The 27,506-nt window shown below is 46.3% G+C and overlaps 1 protein-coding gene across 4 annotated transcripts in view; it reads right to left on the bottom strand.

Annotated features, from left to right (window-relative positions):
• The window catches only part of PHACTR1 (phosphatase and actin regulator 1), a gene marked incomplete at its 5' end in the record, with an annotated part of 541,508 nt that overhangs the window by 53,061 nt on the left and 460,941 nt on the right, over positions 1-27,506 (bottom strand). For 3 of the 4 annotated variants that reach the window (XM_082662612.1, XM_082662613.1, XM_082662611.1), the window contains 2 exons: positions 12,526-12,847; positions 26,255-26,458. In XM_082662612.1, the coding sequence (XP_082518738.1) occupies positions 12,526-12,847; positions 26,255-26,458 (526 nt within the window). The remainder of the gene's footprint in view (positions 1-12,525; positions 12,848-26,254; positions 26,459-27,506) is intronic. The other variant, XM_082662614.1, reaches the window with a different exon arrangement.

The raw sequence follows: 27,506 nt of genomic DNA, 5'->3' as shown, positions 1-27,506 counted from the left end.
GACAGCTTTCGTCCTTCTGACTGCACAGAGTTATAAAGAGAGTTTTCAGAAAGGAGAGGGAACAGTCAGACGTTTTCTCCTCGGAGCCCAAAAACGTGTGAGAAATTATGCTACAAATTGCAGCGCCTGCGGCTGGAGAATGACGGAAGTAACCTCTGACACCCAAGAAAACAGTTAATCAGCTTCATTTTAGGAAAGCAGGCACACATTGTACGCTCTATCACAGCCTTCTGAGATAAGAAACTCAACATTGGAGCCTTTGTGTTTTTTTTTGTTGGACCTTAGTCAGCAGGAAATGATGCCATTCTATATATAGACCAGGGGACTGAGCTTCCCTGAGTGGAGGATGTGTTTTGAGCTGCTTTTTTTCCAGCCACGGTAATGAATGTAAATTAGGTCACTCACATCCCTTTGTCTGTCCTTCCAGGGACCAATGACCCACACTTCTGAAACAGTGTCTGGGGTCAGGATGTGATGAATAAAACCGTAAGACACCCAGAATCTCACCAACAGCAACCTCCATTTCTGATGGAGGAACCAAACTGGTGGCTTTTCCACAGGCCTTTGTCCCTAGACCTCAGCCAATGTCCTAGGTCATGCTTGGCTGGATGTGATGCCAGGATTTTATTTTTGGTTCTTTTTGGGGGGGTTGTTTTGTAATAATTTTTTATTTTGTAATAAGTTTAGCTTTACAGAAGAGTTGCAAAGAAAGCACAGATAATTCCCATATACCTTTAAGCCAGCTTCCCCTCATGTCAACATCCTTCATGACCATGGTATATTTGTCAAAACCGAGAAGTTAACATTGATGCCACATTGCGAAACACTTCCTTTCGCTTTTTAACTTTTTTTTGGCCGTGCCACGTGGCATGCAGGATCTTAGTTCCTCGACCGGGGATCAAGCCCAGGCCCCCTGCAGTGGAAGCAACAAGTCTTAACCACTGGACCGCCAGGGAATTCCCTAGCTTTTTAAATATCTGTGGCCTGCAAAATCTTTTTGGACAAGGGTTTCCAAGAAGATCGAAGCATCTATACTTATTCATTAAGCAAGGGCAGGGTTTCTACTCATGTACACATAGGAATTCAGGGGCAGATTCTCTCTTATAAAAATACATTTCCTTTTTTATCCTCTTAAGACTTTGAAAGATGTCAGTGGTTCATCTAGTCTCATTGTAACCTTCTTCTGACCAGGTGGCTCACCAGCCTTGCAGGGGAGGACCTGTCTTGCTCAGGGTGACATTACCTTGTTCTGAAATCTCATTCTGCCTCTTAAAGCAGCAGTTAAATTGCAAAACAACAGCTACAGGCAGCCACTTACAGATGATAAATACCTGCTGTAAAATCCAAGTACTGACCTAAAGTAAGACATTGATAACTCTGGCCTCAAAGGGTCAGGGACAAATGTCTCACCAGAATTGGAGGAGATGTTGAAGAGACGGTCATCAGTATAAGAAAGAGAATCTTTCCCTGGAAACACAGTTCATTCGAAAATACATGCCATTTGCTCTACGATGAACAAAATACCGAACTTCCTCAAATAAATGTCATTTCACAAGCAAACAACATTTAGCTATTCAGAGGTTCATTTTTCCTCCGGTACCAAGGCACAGCTACTCATCATCATGAACACTGATTTGCAGGTGGAAACACTGACATAAACCAATGCGGTAATTACGTCAGACTGTTAAAGCTAGAAGAAACCCCAGGGACCATCTAGTTCAGGACCGAGAATCCTTCTTTAGACTTTCCTGTGACCCTGAAGGCCACATAAAGTAACTGTCACCCCAAAATGTTTTTATACTAAGATTATAAATGAACTGTCATCTTTGAAAAGTCTAATTATGGAATAACAGAATTATTAAAGACTGAAGGGGTTTGCGGGGCTACTGATTTCAATTTCTTCTGTCCAATGCTGAAATTGTTCCTTTTTCAATAATCTTGACAGGTAGTAATTTAATCCCTAGCTAATGTAAGCAGTACTCAGTAAGTGTTGGCAAGAGTTCAAGATGGTTCTGGAAGCCTTTCTGGTTCTGGTTGACCATTGTTGGTCTGGACTATCTGTATTAACACCAATGTATAGCTAACTTCCCAGGAGAGGTAAAACCACTCTATTTCTATAAACATTCACATTAGAGATAACTTCAGTATTACTGACATGGAGTTACAGGGTTGGACAGGACATTAGCAGACAATCTCACCTGTAGGGTTTTTCTTTAGGAAGCCTACAAGTAAACCATTTGGGACAGCTGCTAGCCTGATCTTTTCAAAAGATCTTTTGTATTCTCTCCAATGGTTCCCAGGCTCTTCCTTACATCAGATCACAATCTTCTGTCATTTCTCTCATTCTCTATAATTGTCCCTCTAAAAAGCTGGAGAGTAACTGTCAACTTCCTGCCTTTTCTTCCTAAAAATCTCATCACCCGTTTGGAGACAGTGTATCATTCTTTCCTCTAATCTGCCTAGAATATTCTCTCATCCCTTTTCTCCGTCTTCTCCTGGTTCTTTCTATCTTTGAGATTTCAGTTTAAATGCAGCTCTCCAGAGAAGCCCACCTACCAGCTGACCCCCTGCTGTGCTCTCCCCTCCCCCCAGCTCCCTCGCTGGCACTGACTCGCCCAGGTCACACTCCCAGCAGACTCTAGGCCACGCCGAGGGCAGCCGCCCTCTATATTTTGTTCACCGCTGTATCCCCAGTGCCGAGCACAGAGCCCCATTCAGAAAAGGTGCTCGATAAAAAATTGTTGATGGACCTTCCGGTTGCTAAGGAAACACCGATACTTTCCTTTTTCTTCGCTGGGCCTGTTTTTCACTCAAGGTGTATAAATCCTTAGCCTCAGCGACTGCATGAAAATTTTCTCCTGGGATTAAATTTTCTGCTGGCAAATGTCCCAGCTTTTCTAATCTAACTGTTCAGGGATTCTGGGAGAGGAAAAGGTAGAAGCAGCATGAGTTTATCAGAACTGTAATTTATTTGTCCACTTTTTTTTCTTTTTTTTTTTGCGGTACGCGGGCCTCTCACTGTTGTGGCCTCTCCCGTTGCGGAGCACAGGCTCCGGACGCGCAGGCTCAGTGGCCATGGCTCATGGGCCCAGCTGTTCCGCGGCATGTGGGATCTTCCCAGACCGGGGCACGAACCCACGTCCCCTGCATCGGCAGGTGGACTCTCAACCACTGCGCCACCAGGGAAGCCCTATTTGTCCACTTTTAAGGCTCATATGTAGGAAGTAAATTTCTCTCTCTAGGATTAAATGTATGATACTTAAACCAAAACCCAGTGAGTGAAAATAAAACACATTAAAAATATCAATTGGCTGTTGATATACCTAAATGATAATAGTGACACAAACTCAATATCTGGCTTTTTTAGTTTAAACCCGGAGATTTCAATTATTCTTTCCATGTGGCCTTACCTGCTTTACTATCTAATACACATCCTCCTAATACGCACAGCTCTGCCTAGGGTGTCCCACTCATTCTCCTGCCCCTTCACCTGGCTGTTCCCATCTTCCAGACCTTGCTGTAAAAACCTGAAAGTTAATTTTAGTTTCAGTCCAAGGATGCTGAACGGTCAATGATAAATCTCTACAACTCAACAATTTGCTGGAGGAGCTACAGACGATCGTTTTCCCCAACTTTATCATATATGCTGGCTATGCTCCAAGAAAATGAAGGAACAGTGAACTTCAGTGGGAAGAGTTCGTAATCAAAGTTACAGCATCTTCAACTCTAGTTTGACATGACCACAAGCAAAGACCTAGGGTTAACTTTAAAGGATGAACTTTTTTCTTTGCTTCTAACATCTGCAAAAGCAAAACAAAATGGGCACAACTGAGCAACGGGCTGAGGAGCGTACCCACTGCTAGAGCCTATTTGCATCATTAAGGGAGTTTCCAATAAAACATCAGAGAGGAAGGGGTGGGGGAATGAGTGAAACAGGTGAGGGAAATTAAGGGGTACAAACTTCCAGTAACGAAATAAATGGGTCATGGAGATGAAATGTACATCGTGGGGAATACAGTCGATAATCATATCATATCTTTATACGGTCAACAGGTACAAACTTCCAGTTATAAGATAAACAAGTACTAGGGATGTCATGTACCACATGATTAATATAATGAACACTGCTGTCTGTTCTGCATAAAAGTTTCTTAAGAGAGTAAATCCTAAGAGTCCTCATCACAAGGAAAATAATCTTTTCTCTCCTTCTTTTATTTTGTACCCATATGAGATGATGGATGTTCCCTATACTTTTACTGCGGTCATCGTTTCTTGATGTATGTAAGTCAAATCATTAGGCTGTGCACCTTAAACCTATACAGTGCTGTATGTCAATTATATCTCAATAGAACTGGACCAAAAAAAGCATTAATTATGCTCACAGATTAAAATACCTTTCTATTTCAAAGATCATAAGAACTTTTTTTTTGCTGTACGCGGGCCTCTCACTGTTGTGGCCTCTCCCGCTGCGGAGCACAGGCTCCGGACGTGCAGGCTCAGCGGCCATGGCTCACGGGCCCAGCTGCTCCGCGGCATGTGGGATCTTCCCAGACTGGGGCACGAACCCGTGTCCCCTGCATCGGCAGGCGGACTCTCAACCACTGCGCCACCAGGGAAGCCCCATAAGAACTTTTGATAAAATACATTTAAGAAATGTTTACTGAATATTTCCTGTATCATGGGTCCTGTGATGAACTGGGGGGGCGGGAGTCGAGTGGGAAGGCAAGGATGGCTCCTGCCCACATCTAACAGAGAATACACCAAGAAACGCACAACAGGACGCAGTGGGTGCAAGAGGAGGATGTGCAGGCAGAGCTTCCTCTGGGAATCTGAGAAGCGATCACAAGAGGATGTGGTATTTTAATAAAGTCTTGAAAAATAAGCAGAACTTTTCTTTGCAAAATGGGGTGAATTCCAGACAGAGGGATTCATTCAAAAATTTTAGGATCATGAGCAAAATTAATACAAAAGGTTAAAGACACGGTTGCCGCACGATCAACACCACTTAGTATTTACATAATGTGTGTCTTGTGAGAACTCAAAGCTCAAAAATGAAAAAGAACAGCAGAAGCAACCTAAATATCCATCAGGACAAAGTGGGTTAATAATAAGGAAATACCATAGCAGCTACTAGGGGCTCTACATTCATTCTTCATTCATTCGTTCATTCATTCATTCAAAGTGGTTCTCACCCTTGCAGACTGCACGTTCTACTAGGTAAGAAAGAGCAACAAGGAAAGTAAAAGGCAAACGTAGAATGTTAGATGGTGAAAAATGTACGAAAGAACAAAGGGGGACTGGGGAATAGGCTGTGTTGGGAGGAGAGTTGTGATTTGAAACAGAGCAATCAGGGAGGGCTTCACTGAGGAGGTGACTAGAGACTCAAAGAAGGTGAGGGAGGGAGACTTTAGGATACAGGAGGGAAGAGCAGTCTCAACTGAGGGAACAGCCAACGCAAAGGCCCTTTGTCAGGAGGATGCCTAGCATGTCCAGGCCTTGTGGTAGGAGAGAGTAGCAACGTGGAGGACAGCAGATGTAGTCATAGGGCTGACAGGGGCCCAGGCCGTGGTGGGCTTCTGGGCTGAGGCGAGGACTTTGCTTTTTACTCTCTGTGAGCCGGAAAGCCAAGGAGCGCTTGTGCACGTTGTTATGGACTGAACTCCACTCCCACCCAATTCGTGCTTAAATGCTAATCCCCAGCACCTCAACATGTGACTTATTCAGAGGTGACTATGTTAAAGGAGTAATTCGGTTAAAATGAGGTCAGCAGGGTGGGTTCTAACCAAATGACTAGTGTTTTTATCAGAGCAGGAGATGAGGACACAGACCCGCAGAGGAGAGACCGTGTGAGGACACAGGGAGAAGACGGCCGTCTGCAAGCCCAGGACAGCGGCCTCAGGAGAAACCAGCCCTGACAGCACCTTGACTGTGCACTTCCAGCCCCCAGAACTGTGAGACAGTAAATTCCTGCTGTTTAAGCCCCACAGTCTGCGGTACTTTGCTATGGCGACCCTAGCGAATGAATAGAGTCATGATCAGATTTTCGTTAAACCTCATCTCTTTGACTGTCATGTTAAGGACAGACCGAGGGGGCAGGAGCGGAAGCAGCAGACCAGGTAGCAGGGACCCAGCAAACCAGGTGAGGGACCACGGGGGCTGAGACCGTGGGGCGGCAGGAGCACGTAGGAGGTTGCCCAGCCTAGACAGGTTCTCAGACCTCTTAGGACCTGCTGACCCCTCAGCCACAGGGTATGAGAGAAAGAAAGGTGTCAAGGGTGACCCCGAGATTTCTGGCAGGAGCCGCTGCAAGCATGAAGTCTCCTGTCATTGAGAAGGGAAGGACTTGTCTGAAGTGCGTTCCCTTAAGACTCTTCCTGGAATTCTTTCAGGGTCCACACGTGTACACATCCCGCCTTCATTTTACTAAGACGGAAACCAGAGCACACAGAACTGATCAACTGAACTAAGACGGGAAAGAAAGTTAGTGTCTGATCAGGACTTTCAGTCTGAATTCCAGGATGGACGCCACCTAGATCACAGAGCTGACTGCAGATATTAAAAGTAAACATCGAATAATACATTTCTTTTCAAGTTGGAATCATTTAATTGACTAATGCCTTTGAACGGGACACATTCAGAGCTTTTTCATGTGCTCGCTCAGGCTTCAGGGCAGAGGGAATGGATTGCACAGACATATCGAAGACGTAAAAATTTATAGAAATATATGTATATTTCTCTAATAGTTTAATGGAAACTAAAAATCAGAGGCCTTTGTTCTCTCCATTTGTAGCAAGTCAAGCTCATTTACCCCAGAGGACGAAGAAGGGTTGCCTCTTACACATCCTCCTTTCTTCTTTGGACCCTGTCTCCACCCAGTAGAGCAGCAAGCTCAGAAGATTCTGAGTATAAGGAGGTCGCAGAACGCTTGGCAGGGAGGGGAGGGAAAGGGACACAGAAGGCTGGCTCCCTCCCACCTCCAGCAGTGCCTGGATTCCTAGAGGCTTTGACCTGCTCCTGGCTCCCAAGGGCCACATTAGGAGCTCTGAGCAGAGCCGTGCTTATTGACTGTCCTCTTTCCCCGACTTACTGGGCACGGACATTACATATCGCAGCATCATCTCTCCATCACCAAACGGGCAAGGGAAGAGAACACTGGTTTGCAGCAGCAGGAGGCAGGGCTCTCATATCACACCCCCATGCCTCCCAGCTCTTCTTCTGGGATGGGCTCAATCTCTCTCCTTGGTGGAGAAGCAGCAGCTAAGAGTGAGGGTCCTCGCCTGGCTCAAGCCCGAGTCCCTGTTGAAGAATGAGGACCAGGGCAGAAGGGGTGGCCCTGCGAGGCAACCACGCTGCTGTGGAAGGAGGCCCTAGGGCCACCCCTGTGGAGTCACCTCCAAAGAAGATGTGACTCATCAGTGAAGAGAAAATAAATGAAGATGATCGAATTCCAGGAAACCGACACGAAATTTCCAACAAGATTGGATCCAATCTGTTTGCAATATGCCTTTTAGGGGAACTGAAGGTCAATTCTGTGTGTTGAATTCTGCTCAACATTCACTGTCATTTACTGGACACTTACTATATGCCATGTAATAAGACGACTGATGTAGACTGTCACCTGTTCCTCACAAACAACCCCGACGAGGATGGTGGTGTTATTACTATCCCTGTTTTAAAGATGAGGAATCAAAGGCAAAAAGGAAGCGGTATCTCTGAGACTGAAACCCTGGCAATTAGAGCCATGATGCAGGGGCTGCCTCCAGATTGGCCATGCTGCCTCGTGACTTTGATAAACACGGAAGCTGGTCTCTAGTTCCCTCCTTCCCCCCAAATCTGGCGGGCCAGCGCTGTAACTAACTAATGTGATCTTTCAATGTCATTAAGTAGGGTCAGGTTAGGTTAACAGTTAAGAACGTCTTCATACAAATCCAAACAGATTTAGAGTAATCTTGGGAGAGCAGGAACAAGATGGTAAAGGATCTAGAAACCGTCTCAACAGATGATTCCATGAATTTGGGATTATCAGCCTGAAAGAGAGAAGCCACTAGATAAAGGGAACAGTAATTATTTTTAAAGACTTGAAAGCCTCTCACAGGAAAGGAAGATTAGAAATAAGACTGGGACAAGGGATTACAGTAAGTAACACTTTTCACTTAACATAAGAAAGAACTTCGTAGTAATCAGACCTTCTGGACAGTGGGGCAGGCTATCTTGGTACCTAGGGAGGGTCCCATTCCCACAGAGACCAGAGGACAAATCGTCAGAAATGCTACAACAGGCAGCAGGCTGGCTGCCTTGGTCTTAAAGGTCCCTTTCAATTACAAGATGACTATTTATTCAAATTTATAGTCCTAAGTCAGGCATTCATGCTGTTAAATTCATCATTCGATTTTTGCATTACCCACAATGTTTCACCAGGATCAGACCATGGGTCTGGACTAACACCCCGTAGGGCACGAACGTTCTATGAGATCTCAGGTTCTTTGCGGGCAGAATGCCTATGCATTCAGTAATGTTCCTTCCTTCTTGCAGTGCTTTTTGGGGTCACTGGAAATTGTCAGGAGAAAAAGGAAATCATCCTTTCTGGATGAAACTTGGCCAGAACAAGAGTGAAATCATGTTGACAGGTAGGAGGGAGAATTTCCAGGTCGTAAAAAGAAAGGTGACATCACTGGAGACAGCGGCAGTTCCTGCACGAAACTGAAAGGTGGCCCATGACCTGTTCTGCTCCCAGATCCTTCCAGGACTCCTGGAAGACGACGTGGGTCCTCAGAAACATTCTCAGTCTTTGTCTGGCAAGAAGACCTCGCTTTCTCTGTAGGGCTATCTTTTTTTTTTTTTTTCCTGGTATACGGGCCTCTCCCGTTGCGGAGCACAGGCTCCGGACGCGCAGGCTCAGCGGCCATGGCTCACGGGCCCAGCCGCTCCGCGGCATGTGGGATCTTCCCGGACCGGGGCACGAACCTGTGTCCCCTGCATCGGCAGGCGGACTCTCAACCACTGCGCCACCAGGGAAGCCCTCTGTAGGGCTATCCTGATGATGTAGGCATTAATTCCCTGTGTCCTGGCTGGTTCACCAGAACAACACTATGCCTTGGCCTATGGTTGGTGGGGAGGGAGACAGGAGGTAAGGAGGGTCTGGGGGTGACACAAAGCACAGGAGGTTGCCTTGGCTCAGCTGCCGAGACCATGCTGCCCTTCTTCCAACCTCCTCCACCTGCAATATCCCGATATCGCCTTCCTTTCCTTGCCCATTTGCTGTCTTTGATTCATTTCAATAAAGAACCTGACCCAGTGTAGGTCCAACAGACCTATGCATTGGTTTACACTCGACTGAAATATTCTATAAATACACACGGAAATTACTGAACTGAGGAATATCACATAACTTATTGGTTAGTACTTTCAATGGAAGCTTTAAATGGCATGTTTTAGATGCAAATGTATTTAGCAATATCCTACTAATATGCTCTCATGAGTATCTTTTTCAGATGCTTATTATCTCCGGAAGAGATACAAAAATATACTGGGGGTTACAGGAGACGTGAGGGCAGTAAATGACATTCACTGCTAGCTGTCTTTTGGAAAGCGGTTATGCTATAGTCAAAGGAGTTCTGGATTTGCAGGAGGACGATCCAGGCTTGAAGGCTCGGCCACTTGACTTACTACCTAGGACAGTGCTTGGCAAAATGTCTATGGGGGTAAGGCCAGCACTATCAAACTCTTAGAGGAAAACATAGGCAGAACACTCTATGACATAAATCACAGCGAGATCCTTTTTGACCCAACTCCTAGATAAATGGAAATAAAAACAAAAAGAAACAAATGGGACCTAATGAAACTTAACAGCTTTTGCACAGCAAAGGAAACCATAAACAAGACCAAAAGACAACCCTCAGAATGGGAGAAAATATTTGCAAATGAAGCAACTGACAAAGGATTAATCTCCAAAATTTACAAGCAGCTCATGCAGCCCAATAACAAAAAAACAAACAACCCAATCCAAAAAATGGGCTGAAGACCTAAATAGACATTTCTCGGAAGAAGATATACAGATTGCCAACAAACACATGAAAGAATGCTCAACATCATTAATCATTAGAGAAATGCAAATCAAAACTACAATGAGATATCATCTCACACCAGTCAGAATGGCCATCATCAAAAGGTCTACAAACAATAAATGCTGGAGAGGGTGTGGAGAAAAGGGAACACTCTTGCACCGTTGGTGGGAATGTAAATTGATACAGTCACTATGGAGAACAGTATGGAGGTTCCTTAAAAAACTAAAAATAGAACTACCATATGACCCAGCAATCCCACTACTGGGCATATACCCTGAGAAAGCCATAATTCAAAAAGAGTCATGTACCAAAATGTTCACTGCAGCACTATTTACAATAGCCAGGACATGGAAGCAACCTAAGTGTCCATCATCAGATGAATGGATAAAGAAGATGTGGCACATATATACAATGGAATATTACTCAGCCATAAAAAGAAATGAAATTGAGATATTTGTAGTGAGGTGGATGGACCCAGAGTCTGTCATACAGAGTGAAGTAAGTCAGAAAGAGAAAAACAAATACCATATGCTAACACATATATATGGAATCTAAGGAAAAAAAAAAAGGTCATGAAGAACCTAGGGGTAAGATGGGAATAGACACAGACCTACTAGAAAATGGACTTGAGGATATGGGGAGAGGGAAGGGTAAGCTGTGACAAAGAGAGTGGCATGGGCATATATACACTACCAAACGTAAAATAGATGGCTAGTGGGAAGCAGCCGCATAGCACAGGGAGATCAGCTCCGTGGTTTGTGACCACTTAGAGGGGTGGGATAGGGAGGGTGGGAGGGAGGGAGATGCAAGAGGGAGGAGATATGGGAACATATGTATATGTATAACTGACTCATTTTGTTATATAGCAGAAACTAACACACCACTGTAAAGCAATTCTACTCCAATAAAGATGTTAAAAAAAAAATGTCTATGGGGAGGGACCAGTTTTGTTGGTCGGTTGGTTGATTTACATACTTTAATTTTTAATCCATCACAAACTGATGCTTTCAAAAATATAATAAAAATGCACAACAAATAAAACCCCTTTTTATCGTAAGACAAAAAATTATCCTGTCAAATTGCTATGAAGGTATCTAAAAGCTTGTTCTCAATTTCTGTACAATTTCTGCAGATGGGCACCAAGTTTGAGTGGCTGGCATTGGGGAACTCAGCCTTCCTTAGTTTCTTGGCTGACTCAGGTCTCCCTAGGTGGTGTGAGGATTAAGATAATAACAAAGGTATGTATTCATAATAGACTACGAACTGCCATCCAGATTGTAAATTACGACTGTCCTCATTAACAGTAACAGTAGTTGGAAATGATGGCAGCGGCCAAATACATTTTGTTTTTCAGTGAAGGGAGATATTAACGTGAACCTATCAAGTCAGAATTCTTAGTGATAACTTCTCTTGGAGTCATTAATTTTCCAAACATAGAATACTTGGCTGACACAGACGGAGGGAAAAGCCACTGAGAGTCAGGAAACTACAACAGAAAGCTCTCGGCTGTGTCCATCTCGCCCCTGGCTCTCCGCCCGGTGACCGGCTGCATGCTTTCCAGGCTGCAGTTTTCCTATCTGGTCTGCAGGACCCAGTTAACTAGACTGGGTTGGAATCACATTGGGAAATCTCAGCCACCTCCTGGGCACAAGCGAGGTGGTATTTGAACGCGTGCGCACGCGCGCACACACACACACACACGCAAGCGATCCAGAACCAGCACGAGAGATCTCCCTGGGTGGTGGGGAGTCACGGTCTCCGCTGCAGGCCTGCCCTTGGAATACCCTTGGCAGTTCTCCCTGCAATGCTACTGGAGGCAGATTCTGATGAAAGAGGGGACTTCACCAGTTGTTGGTAAATATCTGAGGCTCAAACTCGTATAATCAGACTACGTCTGCCGCTTCCTCCATCGGCAAGAACGAGGGCGTACCTCTCCACCTTTCCCTCTGTTATTCCACCACCGCCCCGCCAGCTCTCATCTCTTCTTATTCTACATTCACATTGTTTTTTACATCATAAAAGTAATATACACAAAGTAAAAAATTAAGCAGTACAGAAAGATACAAAAACAAAAGATTTTCTCCCCATCTCCCTGCCCTAGGGGTTACCACATTAATGATGACGTGCACCTGCTTCCAAACCACGTTAAGGTCTACAGAAGCACGATAGGTACGATCTATCTATCCACCCGCCCACTCACGCATACTCAGATGTATACATACGCACTACTTTTTCTTTTTGATAAACGTGACTGTTCTATAGTTTGGCAACTGTCAACAGTTTTTTCTTCCATACTGTCCTTGACATTCAGATTCCGGTCTGATTTTACCTTCACCCCCCCTCCCGAATCCCACCCCGCCCAAGTGGGTGTGAGCCCTTGCTTGCGCTGGTCTTCTCGCTCCTTGGTCATGGTTGGAGCGCCAAGCCCTCCTCTCCTGCCCTCACCCCTTCCCTCCGTTACCTTTCCAGCCTCTGCATGGTCATGGCCAGCGTTTTGTTCAGCTCATCTATCATCCTGCAGCCCGAGGGGTGCATGGGGAGGGAGCCGGTGGTGGCAGGGAGGTGCTGGCTGAGGCTGCCGTACTGCAGCTGGTGCTGGATCTGGGAGGGCAGGACGGTGTGGTGGTGCTGGGCCCCGCCCTGCTGGCCGCTCTTCTGGGCCGCGTAGGACGCCAGCGAGAGGTCTGGCCCCCCCATGGGCATACAGATCATGACTTTCTTTGGAGGTAGCGGAGGCGACAGCTTCACTGGCAGACAAGGCAATTTCACAGGGGCGCCAGGATCTGCGGCAGAAGGAGGGCGAGAGGCAGATGTGAGTTTGGGGGCATCAGAAAAAACGTAGCACACCACAGGTGCCCACCCGGGGACCGTGGTCCTGGAGGCGGGCCCCTGAGATGAAACGCTTCAACCGAAGAACCGGCAGGTGAGCGCTACTCCACAAGCACCCAGCAGCTCTCACTTCCTGCTCGAAGCACGCTGCCCCCCAGGGCCCTCAGGGACCCAGGTGTCGGTGGCGTGTGTCACACAGCTGCCAGGCTGGAGCTCACCAGCAGAAAGGGGGAATGCGCTCTTCTGCTCATGGAAACCCAAGCACCTTCAAAGAGACCTTTGCTAGGACATGTGCGACGCCGACAACTGCGCCACCGTAACGTGGACACACCCTCTCGGCTGGCGCTTTCTAACAGGCACAGGATTAGCAGCCAGCCCTGGGTTCAAGTCCACGAAGAGTGTCTTCCTCCAGCGGTGACTTTAATGCCACCAACCTTAATTCCCTCATGTGGGGATGCTCGTCCCACCGGAGAGGAGGCTTTCTAGGATTTGTGGTCACAGAGAGGGCTCAGGTGCCCCGTGCCGGGCCTCAGTGTGAGCACGCTGGCTGGGCTGACCACTCCCGTGGCATCCACGGTGGGCTCTTCCCACTGTCGGGAGGCTCCGACAGGCACTCTGGGGGCCTGATGGTACCTGCACCCACCCCACCCCTTGGTTCCGTGACGGTGGCACTGAAACTTCCCAGAGATGCTCCAACTTAAGGGGGGCTCCAGGTCAGACAGATCAGCCCTCAGGGTGTCTTTGGGCTGACCTTGTAGTCCCCTGTCTGGACTTCACATTCCTAAAAATCACCTAGCCCTGGGGACTGCGGGTCCATGGCTGAGTCCTGTGGGCTGCAGGCCACCTGGGAGAAGCCGGGCCAGAGGGCAGTGGCAGGCGGGGCGTGTGTGTGACCTCACACCCGCTGTCCATGCCGGGAGCACTGCAGGCTCCTGCCTCTTGGTCTCTGAGGCCTTCGATTTTTTTCCAACTATCTGCCTGAGTGTGGCCTTCTCCAGTTTGACAGCCTCAGTCCTGCCAGAATGACATTCTTTTGGCACAAATCTGATCCTGTTGCCCTCCAGTTTGAAACCTACCAATGGCCTGGAAATAAAGCCCAACTTCCTGACACATCATCAAGGCCTCTTTGTGTCCCCACCTTATCTCTATAGAGTCTGTGCTAGTTCCTCCGGCTAGAAATAACCTTGCCTGTTGCACCTGAAAAGCTCCTTTTCTCCTGGGACACGGCCTGCTTTCCTCCTGTGGGTTTGACTTCCTTGCTGACCCACGCTCAGTCTCCCTCCTCAGCTAAGTCCCTGGCTGGCCTTTGTCCCACACATGCTCAGAAGGGCTGCTGTGTCTCCACTGGTGGCCTCGAGGCTCTTCACCTCCACAGATTACCTCTCCTATTTCACAGAGAAGCCCAAGGAGGGCGCTTCAGGCCCCTCCTTCTCTTTGGATCGGCCTTCTTTTCTCCCCATCACCCCAGGTAACCACCCTCACTCCTGAACTGCTGGGTTCCCCAAACCACCTGATGTTTCAAACCCCAGAGCCTTGGTTACCTGCCCTCAGTTCTCTGGTTTGTCTTCTGGGTCAATCCCTACTCTCCCTTCAAGATTCAGCTCAAACGTTACCTCCACTGAGAACCTTCCTGATGGGTTACATCACTCCCCCTATTCTGCAGCCATTGGACCCACTGTGGGCAGGTGGTAGGTCAGTGCCAACAACCATGGTGACGATGACGATGACAGTGATAGATACTGCCAACCCTCCCACCATGAGCCAGACAGTGTTCTAAGTGCTTTTCTTATCTCACCAGCTTAATCCCCTCAACAAGCCAGTGACGTACACACTATGATCTTCTCACTTTTTACAGATGATAGCCCTGGACTCTGCAGACACTGCACCGTTCTTCCTGTTTACGCAGCTATCTCCTCCCACACAGAGCAAGGACCGTGAATAATTTGTCATTATAGCCTCAGCATCTCGTACAGTGCCCAGCTCACCTAGCAGGAGGCTCAACACGTTTACAGAATGAGCCAAAGCTGTGATGCTCTGCTATGGGATAAATTTACATGTTGTTCAGAAATAGAAACTTGGACAGCTCATCCTGTTCCTGTGAGCCTCCAAGCACAGGACACAAGGTCAGCATGTTCAGGACCAAAGCAGGCAGTGCTAATTCCAAAGTGGCTGAGATGCAGAAACTCAGCACCCCTGTCTGGGTCCTGTTACTGAAGGGTACACTGAAGGCTTCCTATGGAAGCCATAGCGTAGACCCAGCACGTACAATGTGTCCTGAAGTGTTAGGGTTTTCATCCAGGGACCCTTAACCCACGACTCCTTCATTTGTGGGTCTGGTTGTCTAAGGCAGTAGGGACTCATTTGCTTGGGCAGAAGGGCAGCATGGAACTGTCTGCCTAAGAAGGGTCAGTGATACACGATGGATTCCACCCATCTTGCTAAGCTACAACTTTCTGCACACACAGTATTTCTTGCCACTACTTCCACAGCAAAACTTACTTGGCTTCATCACCAGAAAAATGGACCAAGTGGATGCCAGGAATTCTAACAAAACAGGCAAGGAAGACATGACCAACAGGATCAATTTAGTGGAGGTGGTTCCTTTCATTGATCTAAGAAACACATGCCAGGGCCCATGGAGAACCCCTTTTTCTCCTTTCCTACCTGCATCTCTCTTCCGGTTGTTTCACTGCACATGGTCACCAATTAAATAAGGGTAGAGAAGGAAAGTGAATCATGTCAAATAATTTTTGGCTCAGTGGATGTGGTACAAACAGAGGAAATGAAGAAAAAGGTTAAAGTCAAGTGAAACTGTCTACTTTCAGTGAATTAGCTCTGCAGCCCCCATCGTTCTATAACATGTGGATAACTGAGGAGAGCCTGGGAAGCTCAGATTGGCAGTACCTTGGCAAGACCTATTTTTATATTCTTATGACATCTTTTTTTTTTTTTTGCGGTACGCGGGCCTCTCACTGTTGCGGCCTCTCCCGTTGCGGAGCACAGGCTCCGGACGCGCAGGCTCAGTGGCCATGGCTCACGGGCCCAGCCGCTCCGCGGCATGTGGGATCTTCCCGGACCGGGGCATGAAGTTTACAAAGCATGTCCGCATTATCTTGTCTGACCCTCACAATGACCTGTGGGAGAAGCCTGCAACATATCATATTATTATTATTTCAGAATGAATTAAGACTACATTTGTTGAACTCCTGTTACATACACGGGAAAACTGAAGCTCAGGGAGGATAAATGTCTTAGGCAGAGCTACAGGGCTTCTTGGTCTTAGAGCTGAGATTAAACTCCAACTCTTCGGGCTTCCCTGGTGGCGCAGTGGTTGAGAGCCCGCCTGCCGATGCAGGGGACGCGGGTTCGTGCCGTGGTCCGGGAAGATCCCACATGCCGTGGAGCGACTGGGCCCGTGAGCCACGGCCACTGAGCCTGTGCGTCCGGAGCCTGTGCTCCGCAACGGGAGAGGCCACAGGGGTGAGAGGCCCGCGTACCGCAAAAAAAAAAAAAAAAAAAAAAAGCCTTCTTTACCTTGATAGCACCTCCCTGAATACAATACTTTGCCTCGCTCTGACGCACGACGTGTACGGATTATGGGAGGACACACACTACCTCTTGCATTTTTAACGATAGTGGCTGCTCCTGCTGGGGCACACACAAAGCTCTCTGCTTGCTGACTTAGAAATGGATGAGTCTTTGCCTAGAGTCTGTCATACAGAGTGAAGTAAGTCAGAAAGAGAGAGACAAATACCGTATGCTAACACATATATATGGAATTTAAGAAAAAAAAATGTCATGAAAAACCTAGGGGTGAAACAGGAATAAAGACACAGACTTACTAGAGAATGGACTTGAGGCTATGGGGAGGGGGAAGGGTAAGCTGTGACAAAGCGAGAGAGAGGCATGGACATATATACACTACCAAACGTAAGGTAGATAGCTAGCGGGAAGCAGCCGCATAGCACAGGGAGATCAGCTCGGTGCTTTGTGACCGCCTGGAGGGGTGGGATAGGGAGGGTGGGAGGGAGGGAGACGTAAGCGGGAAGAGATATGGGAATATATGTATATATATAACTGATTCATTTTGTTGTGAAGCTGAAACTAACATACCATTGTAAAGCAATTATACTCCAATAAAGATGTTAAAAAAAAAAAAGAAAAAAAAAAAGAAATGGATGAGTCTTTGGCAGCCAGACTGATCGAGAATGCAGTATATTCATAAAACTGTCTCTGCTGATAGAGTGGAAAGAGCAAAAACAACCAGTTCCAGAGAACAAGAAAAATAAACCCAAACTACGTCACAGAGCCAGAAAAGCCAAGGCGGCTATATTTCCAAGACTGACACACCTCTGGCTTAGGACTTCACACAAGAAAGTGAAAACCCCCGATTACTTTTGTAGTTGAGACTGGTGCCAGAGGACTGTAGTCTATACACTGAATGAGTCTGGGCTAAATGAATACGCCCCTAGCCTCTCTCCTCACTTTTTAAATTAACAACAGCTGGAGAAGCTGGAGACGCATTTATCACTTTATAATAGACGATTCAGATACACTTGTCAATGATAGTAGCACTTAATGTCTTAATGAACAAAAGTGTTGTAAGAATTTCTCAGTCATTTGCCACCTGGTTCTAGTGGGTTAGAATCTCTGATCTCCTTTCATAGATACAGGCATCCATCCAAGGACATGAAGAGTCTGTAAGAAGTGTACTTAGAACTTAAATAAGAGTCCAGTACCACGAAACCACAGAATCAGATTCCCCTGGCTATAAGAAAGGTACTTATAGGAGCCCCACCAATCACTTTGGGCCATCCTGGGGATTTTAAGGTAGTCTGGCCTTTTTTATTTTTTGGCCAGATGCCTGGAAAGGCAAAAATATGTTGACTGACCCCTCGTGGTGAAAGTGCTAGAAGAGTATCAAGTGATTTGTGTTCAATGCCCTCAGCCTGGCTTGCTCTCCTAAGCCAGCCCAGCACACGGAAACCTCAGCAAACACCTGACGTTGTGGGGATTGTGTCCTGAGACCTTCCAGACTCTTAAAATGAGGGCCGTGATCATATTCGCATCACCAGCACCTGACTGTTTCAGAGCCACTTTCCACAAAGACACATTTTTGTGTGTCTTTGGACCCTTCCCAAGGCCACCTGGGGAGATGACAGCAAGTAGGGAAGTGAGTGCCTCCCTGAGATGGTGACATGGGGCAGTGGAGGCGTGGCTCACCAGCTAACTGGGTCACTTGGGCATGTCAGCTCTGCCACAACTACATTCGATTTTGTAAAAGTCAAACTACACCTTATTCATTGTCGGGAAACTGCTCTCAAAGAGTCAAAACTGCAGATGTCTCTATAATCACAAGAACAAACACCTGTTCATAAGATCGGTATTTTGTTAGAAATTGTAAGTCATTGATAAAAACACATTCTATCGTTTATTTTTGCAGCAATGCAGACTAGTGTCAGTGCTCCCAGGGAGACCAGGCAAGGAGATGGCCAGGCAATTGACAACTGGGTGGCTGAACCCGAGCCTTCCACGAGACAGGTGTGAAGGCAGGCAAGAAGGTCCACAATGGGCAATGGAGAGGAGCCTGGACTGGACGGTGCCCACCAGGGAGGACTGCTATCTTGAGCATCCAGCAAAAGCTGAGAGCGAGTCAAATCAAAGTCACAAAGTCATGGAGGCAAACATACACATGCTCGCCTGGTCTCAGAACATGGGAACCAGGGGATCTATCTATGAAGTTTTAAGCAGTAAATTTAGATCACATACAATGAAATACTACTTAGAGCATATCCCGATTAAGAGTTAGTACATTCATGGTGAAGGTATCAAGAAGTTCAAGCTAGATCCATAAATCTTTTTTTTTTAAGTCTTAATTTATTTTTGGCTGTATTGAGTCTTCATTGTGGCGAGCAGGGGCTACTCTTCCTTGCGATGCGTGGGCTTCTCATTGCGGTGGCTTCTCTTGTTGCGAAGCACGGGCTCTAGGCACACGAGTTTCAGTAGTTGCAGTACTCGGGCTCAGTAGCTGCAGCATGTGGGCCCTAGAGAGGATTCTTTCTTTTTTCTTTTTTTAAAATGTTTTATGTTATTTTATTTTATGTTTTTGGCTGCGTCGGGTCTTCGTTGCAGTGCGCGGGCTTCTCTCTAGTTGTGGCGTGCGGGTTTTTCTCTTCTCTAGTTGTGGTGCATGGGCTCCAGAGCATGTGGGCTCTCTAGTTGTGGCGCACAGACTTCTCTCTAGTTGTGGCATGCAGGCTTTTCTCTTCTCTAGTTGTGGCACGTGGGCTCCAGAGCACCTGGGCTCTGTAGTTTGTGGCACACGGGCTCTAGTTGAGGCGCACAAGCTCAGTAGTTGTGGTGCGTGGGCTTAGTTGCCCCACGGCATGTGGGATTTTAGTTCCCCGACCACGAATCGAACCCGCGTCCCCTGCACTGGAAGGCAGATTCTTCACCACTGCACCACCAGGGAATTCCCTAGATCCATAAATCTTATAAAGGCAAATGAGGGCAACTACAGTTCATCTCTAACCCTACACCCATCTGATGCACGATATTTATTCACTGTCAGAGGTCACACTCAGATTTCTTGCATTTATACTGATGGTGGTAGCTGGTCTAACCATCTGCAGGGTATCCCCATATCCCCATGAAATTCCGAGTGTCCTCCCTGACACCTAAGGCTTGACCACAAGTTTGCCCGATGGATGACTGTCATGTTCTAACTGCTACCCTTACGGGAAGTTGCTTTTCTACCTGGGTTATCATGCTTCCTTCAGACACCACAGAACCCACGAGAATCAGATTTCATTTTTAGCAGCACTCAGAGCCGGAGAACAATGTGCCCAGCTTCTCCTAAAGAAGCAAGTGTCCTGCCAAGAACTCATGGGCAAATGACCACCCAGCTCCTCCTCCAATGCCTCTGCAGCGGGGCTCTATGCCTCTCATGGCCTCCTGTCCTCCTGCAGAACAGCACTAGCTAAGGACACAGCAGGGAACAAGGCAGACTAAATCCCCACCCCCGGGGACACTTCCCCCTCGGACACTGAAACAACGTCCACGAGGAAGAGCCAAGGGCAGCCCCAGTTACATTCATCCATCCAGTTGTAAATCCATCCAGCAGCAGTAGCATCCATCTTATCCGAACATCAAGGAGACAGGCTTGGTTGACATCAAGCAAATGCTGCTAAACGTCCACAAGAGATGCCCTCTTCCTCCTCCGAAGTTAAATACCTCGTTGTGGCTTTCAAGGTTCTCCACAGTTACCCTCAACCCACTGCTGGCCTGATCTTTCTCGACTTCCCTACAGGAATCCCACATCCCTGCCAAGCTGCGCTATTTGCTATGCCTTGAACATGCTATGCCTTGCATGCATGTGCCTCTGTGAGCCCTGCTTCCCACTTCCTGGAAAGCTCCTTACCCACATCCCTACTAGTTTTGCTTATCTTTATGGCCTGTCTTAAACATACATCCTCCTCCATGATGCTTTTCCTGATTCCTCCCAAAGGATTTGATCTGTTACTATTTGAATTTCTTTAGAACCATGTTTATACGTCTTCACATTAAACATTTTCTGTAGCTTACAACCACCTACAACTCTGAGAAGAAAACACTTTTTGTAAATGATACCAGGGCTGGAAGAGCACTTTGCTCATGGTGCAAAAAATACACAAAATATAAGCGCCATTCAGCCTTACAAAGGAAGGAAATCCTGCCACATGCCACAACACGCGTGAGCCTGAAGGACGTTACGCTAGGTGAAAAAAGCCAGCCACGAAAAGACAAACACTGTACGATGCCATTTATATGAGGTACCCAGAGCCGTCAAATTCATAGGAACAAAGAGTAAAATGGAGGTTCCCAGGGGCTAAGGGGAGATGAAAGAGAAAGGGGTGTTTTTAATAGGCAGAATTTCAATTTTGCAAGATGAAAAAGTTCTGGAAATCTGCTGCACAATGTGATTATACATAACATTACTGACTGTACATTTAAAAATGGTTAAGGTGGCAGATTTTATATTATGTGTTTTCACCACAAAAAGTGCCAAGTGAATTAAATCTCCAACCTAACAGCGCTCCAAAAAAAGAAAGGTATTTTGTTGCAATCTTTGCCTTGATCATAGATGTCAGAGCAGAAAGCATCCTTTTAATCATGTTTTAATCCATAGATAGCCCTTAGAGGCACTAAGAAAAGAATTTCTGCATTTTGAGAAAAGAAAATCAAGACCAGAATACTATGGAGAAATGGGTATAAAGAGTAAATTCAGGCAAATTTCCCATTCCTTCAGAATCGCAGTTATCGAGAGACTGTGAACCTTAAACCTCTTTATGAGGCCTCTGGGTTACGATTCATTTTGTCCGTTTAAAAGCACAGATGAGGTCCAGGGTCTCAATGGTCTAATCATCAGTTTTCTTGCACTTTCTGAGTAGAATACCAGGAGGGAAGGCAAGGACAGAGACAAAAGTAGTTAGATGATTTTGGAGGGTTGGAGAGGAAGCTGAAAGAGGAGAACAAAGAGGGTGGGCTGGGATATATTGAGGAGAAATGGGGACAGAGAAACCTAATGAAATTACAGATCAGAATGTGGGTATAGAACAGCTCACTGTAGACACTGTCCTCAAAACTAGAGAGACAGCTCTAAATAGAAATACTGGTTTTACCTTGACAAGCTCTGCACAGAGGATTCTCATTAGACACATGCTGGGGCTGAAAAAATACCACGGGGCATGGCTGCTGTCTGGCAGGGAAATTTGCAGTTGCAAATACTTCATAACGTTGAAACTAGCAATCAACCAGTTCTGATAATACAGTAAGCTTCCCTGTATTTCAGGTTCTAAAGACAGTGCAACTATACCCTGGGCCCGTCCACATTAGCAGAAGGACTTGTTTCTAAGGATCAGCAAGAGTTCCCTTTCTTTGCTGAGCTGTCGGTTTCTAACTGTGGTCAGGTGCTTCCCATGTGATCGGCCCCGTTCTTGATTCTTAGACTGTCTCTTTCTAGCATGTTCTTTGAAACTCTTTATAATCGAGTGCCTTAAGAACATTACTTATTTTCGAAAGACTGGGCAGTTTTTTTGTCTTTGAGTTATACAAACAAAGCAGATTTTCTAATTTCTTAAACAGATTAAAAACCAAAGAGAAAATAAAAAAGCAAACCAAAACAAAAAATAAATAAACAAAACCCAAAGAAAACTAATGACTCCGTTGTTACGAATTTCAAGAATAGGTATCTTAGTAGAGATGTTAGAGCATCTCACAACGGAGATCTCTTAGTAGAGATTCCATTGTTACGAATTTTAAGAATAGGTATCTTAGTAGAGATGGTATAAACTAACGGTTAAGAGGAGGGCTCTGGGGTAAAACCAAATGGGTAGAGTCTGTCTCTGGACTTACTAGCTACGTCACCATGACTGAGTAATCTAACTTCTCTGAATTTCATTTTCCTCCTCTGTGAAAAGGAAGGAATAAAGAAAATAGTATCTACCTCATAGGACTAAATGGTACGTTGTAAATTTCTCCAAAAATGGCACCTGCCATTATTACCCAAGTGTGACTGTCAGACTGTGAAGCTCAGCTATCACAGAAGTTGATTATCCTTCCTTCCAATGGCACCTGTGGGCTACCTAATCACAGGTACCTTATGCAGAAGGACTGGATTATTCACGCAATGTTTAACATTTGACTCCTGGAGCCAGGATGGCTGGAGAGGTGACTGATGGAGACTTAGAAAAGTAGGAGACAGTATTTTTTGCTTCCGCTACCCTTCTCCTCTGGGGTCAGCCATTATTCCAAGAAGGATGCGTTTTGAGAATCATTATCTCAGATCATATTCGTTATACAACCAGCTCTGCTGGGCACTGTCCTTCCGGAATGGAAGGGAAGCTGACACCCAACAACTCCTGACCCTGTGATACAGGCCGCTGTGCATACTGATGTTGGAGATAAGAAGGATGAAGATGACAACAAGAGGAGTTTGGGACAGCAAGAGGGCTTCCCTCTATCCGGCTAAAGAACAGAGAAAACGTATAAGGCAAATAGTCTCCAAGTTAATTATGATTTTCCTGATCAAATGGAAGCAAATGCCAAAGCAGAGATATTTCTGCATACCCTTCCCTGATCGTGCGCCCAGAGATAGCCTCCGCCCAGGCTCACGCTTCCTCCAGTATCTACTGGACCAGTAACCACTGTCACTCTTTACCAGCCATGCTCGGTTCCTTTCAAGTTGTTGACTGTTTCCTTTCAAAAATGTCAACAGAACGACGGACACTGAGAACATGCTAAAACTCTCAACTTAAGAGTTCTAGAATTCTCAGCTTATTAATTCCTGCTCACATGGCCCAGGTGCCTCTAATGAGTAAGAGAACAGGGTTAACGGGGCTGCCTCATGGTGAGGCAGATTCATTATGACTGATTGCTGTCTTACAAAAATGAAGCAAGTCTAATGGAGTTTAAACCCAAAAGGGAAGCACCAGACTCGCAGTCCACACACCCCTGTGCCTGTCTTGCCTTCCGCATATTTAAGAGGCTACCAGGTACAATATGGCAAAGACCGTCAGCTTTTATGTATTTTTATCCATTTGACCCAAGCTCTATGGAGGTGAGATGTACAGATAACAGATAAAACCCGCTCTCTTGGGGAAAGAACAACGGAAGCTGGAGAGACTGGGCTGACAGAGCAAGAGAGGCCTGCGGATACCAGGCCACCCAAGTTCTGGGCTCATGGCTGAAGGTGACACGTGCGTCTATTAATTAGGTAACTAGATACATTAGATTTAATGTTAGTTTAAAAAAATGCTGTCAATTCTTCTTTGAAAATGCCTTGTCTACTGGTCCATTCCCTCTCTTCCCACTGCCATCAGTCAGATGCTTTGAGTTTCTATTTCAACAACTGCAGCGGCCTCTTAAAGTGTCTCCCTGCCTCAGGTTGTTCGATTTAATTCAACCAGTGATTTCGGAGAACGAGACACAGGGCAGGCCTCGGCGGCTTCTCTGTTGGGCCTTCAACCTTCCCCTCTTCCTGTTCATTCTACACAGTGACCCAGGAGTAGACCTTAAAGTCTAGTTTTCATCATACCACCCACTCCCCAGCTCAGAAACCTCCGAAGGCTCTCCAGCGCCACGGGAATAAAATCTAAATCCTCGCATGCCCTACCTGGTGAACGCTCTCTCTCAATAGACCCCAAGACGGACCCGCCAGCCCAGCTCAGCCTCCTTGTCACCGGCCCGAAGCATGGCCACCTCTGAGCCTTCGTGCAGGTCTTCTTTTCTGGAATGTGCTTTCCTCATTCTCTATAAAAGTCCTTCATGCTTTAAGGGTGAGCTCAAGTTTCAGGCTCTCCTAGAACCCTTCTATCAGATTGTGCTGAACCACAAGTATTATACCCAACGGTAGTTATTCTGGGGCTCTATTTCTGGATATTTAAAATATATATTCATACCCATATATATATACCATATACTTATACATTGAACCCTCATGTATTTGTACCCACTTTGATACCTAGCACAGTATTCTGCCTAGAGTTAGATGTGCTGAATAAATAGGTACTATATGCAGGAGTTTGTTTTTCAACATTTAATCTTTCTCAAGGGAAATCTGGCATCTAAGTCTTAAAAGGTACACAGCCCTTAAAACGTACATCATTTATTTCTAGAATTAGAATTAGCAATTCTTGTACCAGGAATAAGTGAGGAAAAACTCAGAGATGCTTATAAAAATACATGCACACTGTTGAGATGTTGCGTTTTTTACAACAAGGAAGATGGAAACCTCTTGAGGGGTCCATCATGTCAATCGGGATCCCCGCCACGTAGCTAACAAAATCACGTTGTGGGATATTCACTAACGTGAGAACCAGTTCATAAGTCATCACTCAGAGCAAAAAGCAGGTGATAAAAGAAAATGTGCAGCAGTATTTGATTTTTATGAGATAAATGATAGATGGACGGTGGTTATGCCTTAGAGGGGGGCTTACAAGGGCTTTTTTTCCTTTGTGGTTTTCTATGCATTTAAATTTGGGGGCACTAAAGTGTTACTAATGTGTTGAAGGAAATTTGCTCTTTTGAACCACAAATCCTGACTTGGTTGGATGTGTACATTGATAGAGGAGCTTGACACAAACTTAAATTTAAATTGTAACCTAATAAAACTCAGTGCCATGTGAGAGACATCCTGCCACCGTGGAAACAACATTCATTGAACTAGGAGTAGGGAAACACAGGGTCTAACGGCGGCTCTACTGCAGAATTCCTGCCAGCCCTGGAAAAGTCACTTATTTTCTTGAACCTCAGGTTTTTAATGATAAGACAGGTGACTATTCTTTCATCCCCATCCCATCTTACAAAAGTATATAGAGATCAATAGAGACTATTTATAAAAATAGCAAACATATTGTAAGTCGATCAGTATCAGGTGGGATTATTATCAAGGTTGGAGAAACACCCCTCTGAAATCTTGAATCTCTGATTACACCACAACCTTAAATCACAGAGTCATGACCGATTCATGTGCTAATGTGCCGTGAAGTGCAATTTCACTAAATGCTCAATTTAATAACTGTGGGTGCATTTGTTAAATAACACTCGAACAATGAAAATATAAAATCATTTCAGGTTATTACAAGATACTGAATATAGTCCCCTGTGCTATACAGTAAATCTTTGTCATGTATCTATTTTGCATATAGTCGTTTGTATCTGTTAATCCCGATTATAATCTGAAAGATATATATAACTGAGTCACTTTGCTGTATATCTGAAACTAACACAATATTGTAAATCAACTATATTTCAATTTTTAAAAAGTTATTTTAGGACAACATTCCTCAGCTTGCTCTTCTCTAAAAGTATTTCCCACAATACTCTGCAAATTACTGTCTTTGCCTTTCTCTCCCCCACCCCAAAGAGAACAGCACAGACATAAATTTTAATAGAAGAAATACACTGGGCTTCAGACGAATTATTTAAAGACAAAAAATTTAAAGTTTGGCAAACTCATTATGAAGGGAGCAGGCGCTACTCTTGATCTCTGCAAAGATTTTGACGGTGAATCTAATTCACCTACATGGGCAGGTAATCTTTACTTAGCCACATAAACGCCAATGTACATGTTTACAAATGCACAGGACTGCAGCCTCGTAGCCTACGACTGGCAGGTGCACATCGCATGCTTCTGGACACGAACACACAAACCCAGGTCACGACGGCATGTACCAAGACACACACAGAAACCCTCAAATGTCCCACAGAGTGACCTGACCAAAGAGGTGCATCGGGCCCCAGAGAAAAAGAAAAAAAGCACAAGAAAGGATCCCTTGAAGGGAAGGCACGGCTGCGGGTCCCCAGAAGACATCTTGACTCACCTGTTAAGTGGTTGGCAATCCTGGTAGTGGGTTTGGGAGGCAGGGCAGGGGGCTGCTTGAGGAGAGAGAGCTGCTTCACTGGGGTCTCCGCATGGTCTCCAGGGAAAGCAGCAGGTTTTTTGGGGGGCAGGAGCAGGACGGATTTGGCTGAAGGATCTTGGGGCAGGACTCCAGACTCACTGGCAGAGGGACTCTCTTCAGACACTGAGGGGACAACCACATGACACACAGCGACATTACACAAACGCAGTGCAGGTGCGGCCGGCAGAAGCCGGAGGGCACACAGGACAGGGTTAGCGACACAGCAGAGCACCGACTGCCCCAGGCTGTCAAAGTGGGGTGTTAAAGGGAGGACGCCAGAAATCCAATAAAGCCATGGTGAGGGTGGGGGAAGTAGCGGGGAGGGAGAGACAGAAAACGGAGAGAGCTGGAAGGATGAAGAGGGAGAAGAAGGAAGAGGACACTTCCTCAAACCATCCAAGGCTTCATCCCTTCAACCTTGGTGTTTATAATGCAAATTCTACGGGTGCTCCAAAATGTGACTCATGGGACCATAGCGACAACCGACAGACGGCAGGTGTAGCGGATCAAGGACCAGGAGCCCCCTCTGAACCACACCAGCACCAAACGCCGGCATCTTCCTTCGGGCCTGTTTGCCCTTTGCTGGGAAGGAAGAGAGAATGCATTCCGGGGTCTTGTTTTTGCCTGCTGGGTCTCCTTGTGTCCCTGCTCCCCGGGTCTGAGGACAGCCTAGAGGCTGACACTGGGCAGGTGATCCCCACATGCCTGGGGCAGCGGCTGCTCCTCCAGGTTTGGGGCCATCCGAGCTGGGCAGCAGCATCCAGGGAGTGCTCTGCAGTTTTAAGGGCTCCTGCCAGCTCCGATACACCTGGGTAAGGTGAAGGATGCTCCAACTCAACACCCTTTTCATTTTCCACCTTCCTTTCTCCTGCACTCGCCAGAAGCACGGTTTTCTGGTTTTGATTCTGCCCACTTCTCATTGCTCTGCCCCGGGCCTGCTTCTTCCTCTCCCCCATGGTGGGGCGGGCGGAGGGCGGGGGGACCAGGACCGGCTCCAGTTAAGAGCTGTCACGGGTGGTAGCACAGGCTCTCCTACCATGCTGGCAACCCAGCCAATGACAGAATGAGACTCTACGACTTCCCTGGGATGACAGATCTCACTACAGCCATCACATCCATCCGATCCCAATGTCACAAGGAAGGCTGGGAAGAAGTCTCAATATACTGCTTT

This window comes from Grampus griseus, assembly GCF_964374135.1.
Source record: "Grampus griseus genome assembly, chromosome: 10".
NCBI lineage: Eukaryota > Metazoa > Chordata > Mammalia > Artiodactyla > Delphinidae > Grampus > Grampus griseus.
This window is presented reverse-complemented; position numbering and strand designations above follow the sequence as displayed.